The 11,521-nt window shown below is 51.1% G+C and overlaps 1 protein-coding gene across 1 annotated transcript in view; it reads right to left on the bottom strand.

The window, feature by feature from the left end:
* The window catches only part of Ubap1l (ubiquitin associated protein 1 like), a 14,595-nt gene that overhangs the window by 2,202 nt on the left and 872 nt on the right, over positions 1-11,521 (bottom strand). Inside the window, exons 2-3 of the mRNA XM_055597557.1 lie at positions 5,759-6,331; positions 3,254-3,463 (exon numbers count right to left, since the gene is read on the bottom strand). Of these exons, the coding sequence (XP_055453532.1) occupies positions 3,254-3,463; positions 5,759-6,331 (783 nt within the window). The remainder of the gene's footprint in view (positions 1-3,253; positions 3,464-5,758; positions 6,332-11,521) is intronic.

The following is an 11,521-nucleotide window of genomic DNA, read 5'->3' as shown; positions in this document are numbered from 1 at the left end:
ACACACACACACACACACACACACACACACACACACACACACACACATACACACACGCACCAGTTTAATATAAGTTAAAGATCACCCTCAGCTGCAAAGTGAGTTTGAGGCCAGTCTAGTCACATGAAACCCTGTCTCCAAAACAAATGTGCTGCCTTTTACCATACTCCACCCTGCTTGAAGCCTCAGCTTCCTCCTTTACTTGAGGCCTCTGTCCAACGCCCCACCCAAGGCCAGCCTCATTCTCCTCCCAGGAGGCCTCTCTGCAGGTTCTGTCTTTCCTGGGCTATCCTTGGGCCTCTTAGGCCCCGCCCACCCAGTGCAGTGCACGATGCTTCATTCTATATTTGTGTCCACTCACTTTTGGCACCAAGTGGGAGGTTAGTCGGTCACCACCGCACCCCCCCCCCAACACCCACAGGGGAGGCATGGGAGCACAGGAAACACATGCGGTGTTCATAAAGCAAATCAAGAACTACCTTCAAGGAACTCAGCCTACTGGAGGAGACAGACCAGACGTGGAAGACTATGCCAGTGCTGGGCAAATCAAAGCAGGATTTACCGGGAACAGGTGCCAGACAGAGGCTCTAGGCCATGGGAACCTTGGGAGGATCCGGGAGAGAGCAGGTCAGGTTTCCGCTAACCTTCAGAGCAGGCAGGAGCACAGACTGTCTAGCCCTGTGGTTTGCAAACTCCTGGAGCTCTTGGTCTGTTTGTCCCAGCACAGGAAGCTTCAGCAACAAACAGCTAAGAGCAGGCTGCCTGGAGCTGAAGGCCTATGGCTGCCGGAGCACAAAGCCCAGTGCTCCCGAGACAGGAGCTGCTGTGACACCCACACTCTGCTCTGAGCACATTTTGAAAGCCCCAACCCCTTGCACAACTGAGGAAATGGAGGCCCTGGCAGAGCTGATGGTTTGTCAGAGTCCCAGAATGAGGCTCTGCGTCACCTAAGCTCTCAGGGCCTCTTGGTCCCTCTGATCGGCTGCAGGAAAGGCAGGAGAAGATCTGAGCTGGCATGACAGTGGACAGGGACTCAAGAGAAACTGTCACCTCCAGAGAGAGAGGGAGGTGGACAGGGACAGGAGGATCCTGGCCAACCTGGTTGTCTCAAAAGTGCTTTGATTATTGTTACTGTGTGTGTACGGTGTGTGCTGGAGGGGGAAACAGCACGTGTGTGCCATGTATGGACACCTCCTCAGAGGGCAACTTCTGAGTCAATTCTCCTTCCACCTTTACTAGCCCAGGTCCTCAGGCTTTCTCCTCGGCTTCAACAAGTTGCTGCCCCTCCAGGTGATTCTAACATGCAGCTGAATGTGCAAATCACAAGCTCACTAGTAAGCCAACTACCGGTATGCCACACCAAACTACTCATCAGGGCCACCTGCAGGCCAGAAGAAGCCCTCAGGACCCAGAGACACTGATGGGCCCTTGGGGACCAGGCCTGGAAATCTGCATTTGGAGATTCTACTGCTTGATCAGCTCATGGGTCTATGGGACTATAGAAGCAATCAGGCTTGCCTCCGGCTCAGGGTAAATAAGGATGTCACCTTCAGACCCCAAGATGAATTCCCAGAAGTCACTGATTCCAAACATATGTTCCTCAAAGGGAGCCTGGTATGTCTAGTGCCCCTAGCAGATCTGCACTTGGCCCTTGAACCACCTCGTGCCACTCAGACCTGTCCTGTTGGCTGCAGTGGGCACATCAAGCTGGGGAAGGCAGAAAGGGAGGGATCGAAGGGGGGAGAAAGGAAGGAGCAAGTAATGTCCAAAGCCTTTCTTCCATATTTCTGTAGGTGTTCTGTCTCTATAACCCAATGTCCTCTCTTGTGGATCATCTGTCATTTTATCTAGGCCAAAAGGGACTCACTTACAAAAATGTTCTTCAAGGGGGGAGTGATCCGAACCCAGAGGAGCTGAGGAAGTACTGACTGCCATGGAGAAGATTTCCACCACCAAGAACCCTGATGCTTAGGAGATAGTGCAAAGCAGAGACGGCACACTGGGGAGGGATGGGTACTGGCAGTGGCTGGCAGTGACCTCCCGCCCCTGCTCACGGGCCTTCCATATTCCCCTTTTGTCTACTGGGTCTTTTATCAAAGCTTTGATCTATCTAGGCTTCAAGGTACCTCGAAGGGGCCCCCAATTTCCTTTCTAATCTTCAGTCCCACGAGCCTGCTTCTCACCCCTCTGGCAGACAGACTGGTTAGGCAGCACCTCCCAAATACATGTCGCTGTAGCGGCAGCCCCGGAAACCACCTCAGTGTGAGGAGCTCCCACGGAACCTTTGTGGTAGGCTGACAGCGGATAGAATTTCTCTGTCCCCCTCCCACCCACCCAATCATGTAGAGTCTACCCTTTAAATCTGGACTGATCTATGCCATTCTTTGACCAATATAAGGAGACAAAATTTGAAGGCTGGGCCCAGGTGACCTTGAAGCTTTTTGCTCTTATGCTCTTGGAACCAACTAGGTTTTCTGAAGAAATGTGGCCTAGTCGGGGAGCATCAAATCATTGGACTGAGGCAGCCCTCCTGGCTGAATCAGCATCTATCACGCAGAAGAAAGACTGTCTAAAAATGTGATAGTAGGGCTGGAGAGATGGCTCAGGGGTTAAGAGCACTGGCTGCCCAATTCCCAGCAACCACATGGTGGCTCACAACCATCTCTAGTGAGATCTGGTGCCCTCTTCTGGCGGCAGGCAGAGCACTGTATAAATAATAAATCTTTAAAAAAAATGTGATAGCATCTGAGGAAGACACCTGAGGCGGACCTATGGCCTTCACACATATTTGCATACACACTCACACCAGCACACATGAGCAAGTATACACATACACATAGCTCTCAGTAGAGACTGTCCTATTGGACAGTTCTAGACTGCCTAAAGCTTTGGCATCTGGTATTCAGGGCATGGACTAGGATAGGGGTTTGAATATGGAGATCTCCAATGGCCACAGGGGTTCCTGTGGACATTCTGTAGAGGAGATAGCGGTAGGCCTAGAAATTCAATCCTAACTTGGTAATTTGTGCCAAGTTGAGGTTCTGCCTCTAAAGAGGTGGAAGCAAGGGCTGGGCCTCTAGGTCAGTGGTAGAGAGCTTGCCCTGTGTTGTGCAAGGTCCTTTGTTGATCCCCAGAACTGCAAGAGAGGAAACAGAAGATGGGGTGGGGAGAGAGCACGACCTTTTCAAGTTAAAGGTAAAGAGCCATTTGACCTTACCTGGCTCCAGGGTGCCTCAGCCCTGGCCCCACTCACCTGACTCAGACTCTGCCTTCCTGTCTTCTGCAGAGCCACAATGGCCCTTCCCAGGGGATAGCCCAAGGCGACCACTGGCCCGATGAGGTCTTGCTCCTCTTTGGTCAGGGCAGACAGCAGGTCATTTGCTGGATCAGGGTGCACTCCACAGGAGATGAGGGGCTGGGGTGTCTCCCTAAGAGGTGGCAGGCAGGTGTACCGGCTGAGGGACTGAAATACAGACAGGATGCAACCACAGGGAGTCACAGTCAGCTGGCTGGACATCTTAAGAGGTGGCTTTGTGTCCCACTTTCTACACACTGTGGAGAGCTATGGGCCTGCAGGCCCCAGCTCCTCATTTCTATTCACTTTGCCCAGATGTCAACAGAGACCATCTAGAACTACCTCATCAGGCTGTTAAGAGGCATAAATCAGAGCATGAGCAAAATGATTACTTAGCAGAGGGCCTGGCATGCAGAAGCTGTCAGCAAAAGCTAAGATTTCACTTACCACTTGCAACACTGCAAATGAAATATGACAGGTAGCCCAGGTGTAACGGTGCATGCCTGTAATCGTGGCTACTTGGGAGCTGAGGCAGGAGGATTGCTCGACCCCAGGAATTCAAGTGAGTCTGACCATCATAGTAAGAGGTCAGGTCAGGAAGAAAACCCAAAAGATGGTGTATAGCTCAGCTGGTAGCTAGAATGCCTAGAATGTCCTAGGTCCTGGGTTCAGTCCTTAGCGTCTCATACACAGGGCTTGGTGGTGTGTCCCTGTAACCCCAGATGCAAGAAGATAAAAAGTTCAAGGTTATCCTCAGTTACCACTACATAGCAAGTCTGAGGCCAACTAGGCTACATGAGATCCTGTCTCAGAGAGAGAGAGAGAGAGACAAACAGACAGAAAGAGACAGAGACAGACAGACTATCACCCTATTATTTCAGGTCAGGTTCAGAGAAGTCAGTGGCCCAACATACAGTACACATTTGAGATATGGACCCTGCCTTGAGGCTGCCGGCGCCACAGCCTAGTGAGAGGGAGCATCTGCCCAGCCACACTCTCCTGCAGCTGAGCCCGGCGCAGCAGGGCAGAACTCAGCCTGAAGACATTCCTGTGTGTGGCTGGCATCACGAGGAAGGACTTCTCAGCTAGGAATCAAACCAGCAGGGCACTGTTGGCACACCATCAGACCTCTCCCCACCCATGAGGGAAACCCAGGTGCTGCCTTGCTCTTGGGGCCTTGGTGTGTGTATGGGACATGTGAATTCCCGCCCGCCTCCACCTTCTCAGGGCCTTCTCTCCCATGGTTCCTCCTTTTACAAGTTGGGGAACAGACAGGTTTGAGCAGTGGTATTACTCTGTCTTTGAAAAAGACTCTTAGCTACTGTCTGCCTGGGCTTCCTTGTGGCTCATCCAGCCCCCACAGGTTATTGCTCAAGTTGATTTTCTTTAGACTGTGGCTTGTTTCGTAACTATGTAGCACAGAGTAGTATTAAAGTTGCCATGGAGCTAAGGCTGGCTTCCCACTGGCAATCCTGCTTCAGTCTCCCGAGATGCTGAGATTTCAAGTGTGTGCCACTATCTTCTGCCAATTAAATTGATCTTGACCGGGGAGGGACCATTTTGCCATCACCATCTGGTATCAGTCCAGCTCCCAACGCCCCTGTTCTGTCGCGCTGGCAGCGCGGGCCAGCGGCTCAGCCAGAGTTCCAGACCCCGCTGTTTAGATTTAATTTCTCCTCAGCCTTAGTCTGTCTCACCGCAGTGGGACTGTGTCCCATCTGACTGTGGGACGCAAGGCTGTGCCCAGTGCCATATTCTGCCACCAGTCTGGATCTCCCTCAGTCTTCCCCCGATCCAAGGGCTGGCAGACTTTGAACCTTACTCATTGGTGGGGGTGGGGCGGGAGAGTGGGTGTCCCTCAAGAGAAAAAAGATAGAAATACAAAACTGGGCACTCCTGGGCTGCCCGACGCCTGTTTCTCTGACTGTAGGCTCGCTTCTGCTTGGGGACTTGGCACGCACCCCTACAGCCTGGTCTCCCCAGCTGCGCCAGTCCTGCCTGTGCAAAGCTGATCCCACAGCCAAGCCTGGCCTCCCCCCACAGCCTCTTGACCAAGTCTCTTTGTCCTGTGGGTGTCTGGTGGGAAGCAACTGAATCCTTGATTGCGCCACTAGCTTCTCGGCAGGGAACCCCCAGATCTGACTGTGTAACAGGTATTCACCGGGCTCCCCCTGTCGGTAGGGTCTGCTGCTGGTGCCCAGGAAACAACAACAATGTTAGCCGACCCCACCCCCGAAAGAACTAATGTTTCTCTGAAAGCGACAGATGGGGCGAGGAACTCTTAGTCACTGTGACACCCCCCTCCCCCTACGTGGGAAATGGAGAGAAAGAGAGCCGCTGGGCGAAAGGAAGGGCAGGACCACAGGGCCGGGTGGGACCGCCGAGTGCAGGGAGGAAAGAACCCAGGCATCCTCAACCTGGAGGCTTGGACTTGGGGCTGTGGCCGGGGAGGAGGGCTCTTACAGCGACCATGGGCTTGTGGCTCCTCAGCGGAGGCATGGCGCCGGCGGTGGAGGGTCGTGGGGGCAGCTCGGGGACGTCGGGGGGCTGCGGCGCTGGGCCAGGGGCCGGCGCCAGGCTGGCGTGCAGGCTCAGCGCGCGGTGGTCACGGAAGCGGTGCAGCAGCGCTCGCGGACAAGCGGCCAGCTTGCTCTCCGAGAGCCGCCGCCCGGCGCCAGCCAGCCCAGACCGCATGTGTCGGAGCACGTCCAGGGAGCAGCGGCGGTGGCTTGTGGGGGAGCCGAGCGGAGCGTTGCTGGAGTCCACCTCCTCCTCGCTGGCGCTGGTGGAGGAAGCACCTGCCTCGTGCCCCTTCTCACCTATTTCTTCTTCCTCCTCCTGGGGAGGTGCTTGGAGTCCAACCTCTGGGTCTCTGACTTCAGCAGGTGTAGGTCCCAGATTGTAGTTTGGATTGACCAGTAACAACCAGGCCGGAGGGGCTGATGCAATCCCCCCGTCACTGCCCTGGTGGGGGAAAGGTCCTCGGAGGGCTGCTTCCACCCAGAAGAGAGCCTTCCTTTCCAGGCTGAAGTCATACTGCAGAGAGATACACCGTGTAAGCCAGCTGTGGCAAGCCACGGCCTGTGGGGCCACAGCCCTCGTGCTGGCTTGGGGCCCTGTTCAGTCAAACTTTACAGCTGGGGAAAGGTCCTGGCTCTAAGCTCTGGGTATCCCCACAGCCCACTCCCATCCAGCCCCAACATTACACAAACTGGACGTGGGTCTGGCTGTGCACACCTGTGAGCTCAGCCCTGAGAGGCAGAGGCAAGAAAATAGCAAGTTCAAGGTCCTTCTGGGCCGGGTAGTGCATTTAAGACAATCCTGGGCTACCAGAAAACATGTCTCAAAATTAACGTGTTTGTGGCAAAGCAGCTTTCACCTGGGTTCACCTGGGCCTGGCACGGCTGGCCACAGGGCTGTCAGCCTGAGAAGCAGGTCTGGCACATAAGCCTCCTCAGCCAGCGGTATTACCTGTCCCCACTCCCTTGGCGGATACCACGATTATTCCAGGGCCCAGGGAATGTAACAATCTAGTCTGCCTTGAGCGCTGCTTGGTGGAGTCAGCTGAATCCTGTTTCCAGATTAGAGATAAGGAAGGCTCAGACTTGCCGTCTCAGGGGGCCGAGCTGTGTCTCTGCCTCTCTGACTGCAGAGCTTCCTCCACTGCACATCAGGCCACTCAAGAGCAGGACAGGGCCAGGTGTGATGATCCCAGTGTCACAGTCCCTACCTGCTGCAGGCCATGGCTGGCATTCCCTGCCCTCCATCTAGGGGTGGAACTTTTCTCCCAGGGGCCTTCACTATATAACCCAGACATCTTGGTTCTGCTGACCCTTTTCTCCTTCTTACCCTTTTTCCCTTTCCTGCTCTCTCTCTCCTTCTCTTCTCCCCCCAAAGCGTATTCTCTCTTCCCCTCCCCTCCCTTTCTGCTCCTAACAAACTTGTATTTATATAATGTAGCTTCGTCTCACCATTAGTTTATTCCACTTTATTTAATCAATCAACTAGCACCCGGGAGATAGAGGCAGGGAGATCTCTCTGAGTTCTAGGCCAGCCTGAGTTCTGTGCCAGCAAGGGTACATCACAGTGAAAACCCTTACTGTGAAAAACAAGAAAAAGGGGTGGGGTGGGGCTGGAGAGATGGCTCACCAGTTAAGAGCACTTACTGCTTTTCCAGAGGATCTGGGTTCAATTCCCAGCACCCACATGGTAGCTCACAACTGTCTATAATTCCAGTTTCATAGGATCTGACACTCTCACACAGACATATATGTGCATGAAATAAAAATAAATAAATAAATGAATTTACAAGAAAAAGAAAGCAGACTACAAATTTGCATTCCCACCAGCAATGAAGGAGGGTTCCCCCTTCTCCACATCCTCACCAGAATGTGCTGTCACTTGAGTTTTTGATCTTAGCCATTCTGACAGGTGTAAGATGGAATCTCAAAGTCATTTTTGAGATTCTCAAAGTGGAATCTCAAAGTGATTTGCATTTTCCTGATAACTAATGGTGTTGAGCGTTTCTTTAAGTTCCTCTCAGCCATTTGAGATTCCTCTGTTGAGAATCTGTTTAGCTCTGTACCTCCCTTTTTAATTGGATTGTTTGGTTTACGTTTAATTTCTTGAATTCTTTATCTATTTTGGATATTAGCCCTATGTCAGGGGTCGGGTTGGTAGGGCTCTTTTCCCAGTCTGCAGGCTGCTGTTTTGTTCTGTTGACAGTGTACAGGATAGCCATACAACTCACAGACCTAAAGAAGCTAAGTAACAAGGAGGGCCGAAGGGAGATTCATGAATCTCCCGGAGAAGGGAAATGGAATAGACAAAGGAAGTTCTTGAAGAGAGGGAAGAGAATGGGGGGGAGTGCTGAGAGAAATATGGGCGGGGATCTAGTGTAGGAAGGGGGCAGGAGAACAGAGAGCTTGCAGAGAGAAGAGAAACCATGGCCTGGGGCATCTCTGAGGCAGGCTGGAGACCTATGAGAGGGCAGGCTCCTGGGAGGATATGGGGTAGCCCTAGTGGAGACCCCTGCTAGTGGGGCACACTAGAGACTGAAGAGGCCACCCTCTAACCAGACAGGACTCCTAGTAGAGGGAGGGGAACACCAACCCACCCACAAAAACTCGACCCAAAATTTACCCTGCCAACAGGGCTGAAGATAGAACAGAGATTGAGGGAACATCAGCCACACCGTGGGAGAGAGCCAACCTCTGACACTATTAATGACACTCTGTTATGGAAGCCTAGTATAGCTGTCCTCTGAGAGGCTCCACCCAGCAATGGATGGAAACAGATGCTGAAACTCACAGCCAAACACTGGGCAGAGCACAGGGAGCCCTGTGGAAGAGTGGGAGGAAAGATAGAAGGACCTGGAGGGAACAGGAGCTCCACAAGAAGACCAACATAGCCAACTAACCTGGGCCCACTGGGAATTGCAGAGACTGAAACACCAACCAAGGACCATATATGGACTGGACCTAGGCTCCTTTCATATATATAACCAATGGACAGCTTAGTCTTTATTTGGATGTCCTAGTAAGGGGATCAGGAATTGTCTCTGACAAGGACTCTCTTACATACTTTTTGATCACTTCCCCCTGGCAGGGCTGCCTTGCCAGGCCACAGATAGAGGATGCATTCTGTCCTGATACAACTTGATGTGCTGGGATGGGTAGGTGTGGGGAGAGCTCCCTTTTTCTTAGGAGTAGGGGAGGGGGAATACAGGGAAGAGGGAAGGAGGGTGGGAGCGGGAGCAGAGGAGGGAGGGGGCTATGACTGGGATATAAAGTGAATAAATAAATAAGTAGATATTAGATTGTTGGTAATAATAAAAAAGAAAGTAGATTAGATCCCATGTAATAATCTAACTTGAGAAGTGACAAATGAGGAAAAATCCTTACCTTTAAAGTTATGAAAAAAACCACACAACTTTGCTAAAAATATAAACATTTTGGCTCATTGGCCAAACGCTTGCATGGAGTGTACAAGGCCCTGGGTTCTCTCCCCAACACAGCATAAAGAAATATATCTAAAAGGCAGTTTCAGTGTTCTTCCATGGATAACTGATAAAAGTCTAGGGAAAGGAGTGTCTGGTGGCGGGAAGCAGGGGGGAGAGGTGGGTGGGCAGAAAGACACACACACTTGGGACTCACTCTCCCCTCTTGCCGACAACACTCTGCCTTGTTGATAGGCACATAACTCAGCTGCTCCAGTGCGACTGTGTGCCCAAGGCTACAAATTGTGCTTTGTTCCTCTGTAGCTCTGGGGCCTAGGGCTCTCCTGGCCAGTGTAGGCACATAGAAATGTGCAGAATTAACAGCTAGAGAGAGACTGGAGCAAGGAGAGGCATGGAGGAAAGACAGAGGAGAGGGAAAGACAACCTCATCCAGAGTCACAGCTGGAGAGGAGACTAAAAAATTAAGAGACGGCCAGTAGGGCCCAGAGTGATGAAAAGATACAAAGATCCAATAAAATATCAACACTTTTGATTACAAAACTCTACAAGATCCCAAACCTCCTATCTCCATCAGTAATACTTTATGAGTAACGAAGAAGCATCTCAAGCAATAGGAAAAGTAGTGAGCAGTGAGTAAGTGTGTCAGTGAGGGGGACACCCTAGCTCTCATGTGTTAGGTTCGACTCTTGGCTTACAAGAGATGATCTGGAACCTGCTGTTCACTGAATGAAATGAAGCATCAAAGATTCAAGTAGGTGATATGAAAGAACTGAGAGAAAACCGGAGCAAGCTTTTCTAGTCTCATTTAGAGATGCTCATTCTGTCAAATCCAGAATCCCAAAAAGGTAATTCTCTTCCTCCACCACCATCCCCTCTTACAACTCTTACACACACACACACACACACACACACACACACACACACACACACACATGCATGGATGCACTGTGCATATAGGAACATATATGAGAAAACAATCAACAGTCCAACAGGAACAAAATAAGCAACTCTGTGGAGAACCTACAGAAAGAACTTACAAATGACAAACTATGAAAAGCTACTGAACCCTATTTGGCAACTGAGAAAGGCAAAGTAAGACTTCCCTGAGATACTATTTGCCTGTCCCTTGGCCAATCAGGTTTGAAGACCGCTTTTGAACCTGAGACACTGGGGGGATAAAGGATAAATCGGTGTGAGCCAATGAGGGTAGTTGATGTAAATCCTAACAGACATCTGCATGTAGGCCACACTCCCCCATGAAAACTAGGAACAATCTAAATGTCCGGCAAGAGGGGACTAATTCAATGAAGGTTCCTACAAATAATACAAAATAGAGTGAAAGACAAAACCAAAGCTCTCTGTAGACTGGTAAGAACTTATAATACATTGAAGTGAAAGCAAGAAGAAATTTTATTTTTATTTTTTATTTTTTTGCGTATGCCCACATAAGAACTTCTGGTGACCAAACTCCTCTCCTCGACAGCATGGGCCTGCGTCAGAGAAAGAGCAGCTGCAGTGCAGGCTGCAGAGTCAGGGCTATGCACAGAGGGCAGGATCCTGGCCTCGGTGTTCTGTGCTCTCAACGCCACTGCAGCTGCAGCTGCTCCACTCGAGCCTCCCCACGTCTCTCCTTCTAGACTGCCCTCTGCCCTCTGCCCTCTGCCCCCAAGTTCCTGACCGCTTCCCCTCTCCCTCCTATGGCTTTTTTTTTTTCTTTTTTGGTATTATGTTTTCCTTGAGAGCCTTACTCGCCTCTTACCCTATCTCTCATGTGTTAGGTCCAACTCTTGGCTTACAAGAGATGATCTGGAACCTGAGACTAGCTGTTAGTCTCGCCTCGAGCAATTACAGAATAAATCTTCATTGTCTGGAGCTCAGGTTGCTCATGTACAAAATGAGTAAGAGCTGAATGATATCCTTTTTGTTGTTGGTTTCTTTTTGACATGTGCCTCCCTATGCAGCCCAGGTTCTTCCTGCCTCAGCCTCTCAACTGCTTGGATTAGACAGCATGTGCTACCATACATGGGGGGCCCAGACCAGCTTCGAAGTTCCTGGCGACTTTAATCTTTACATTCATACAGATCTGTGTCAACCCTATGACACATCAATGCTATACGACAGGCAACTCTTCCACCTGAGCTACAGCTACAGCCCCATGTTTTAGTATAAATGCAACATATCTCTCCCCTAAATCTTTTTTTCAAGATAGGGTTTCTCTGTATAGCTTTGGCTGTACTGGAACTCACAAAGATCCACCCGCCTCTGCC

Source organism: Psammomys obesus, unplaced genomic scaffold, assembly GCF_907164565.1.
Source record: "Psammomys obesus unplaced genomic scaffold, mPsaObe1.curated_primary_1811, whole genome shotgun sequence".
Taxonomy (NCBI): Eukaryota; Metazoa; Chordata; class Mammalia; order Rodentia; family Muridae; genus Psammomys; species Psammomys obesus.
Note: the sequence above shows the minus strand (reverse complement) of the source record. Positions and strands in the feature narration are given on the sequence as shown.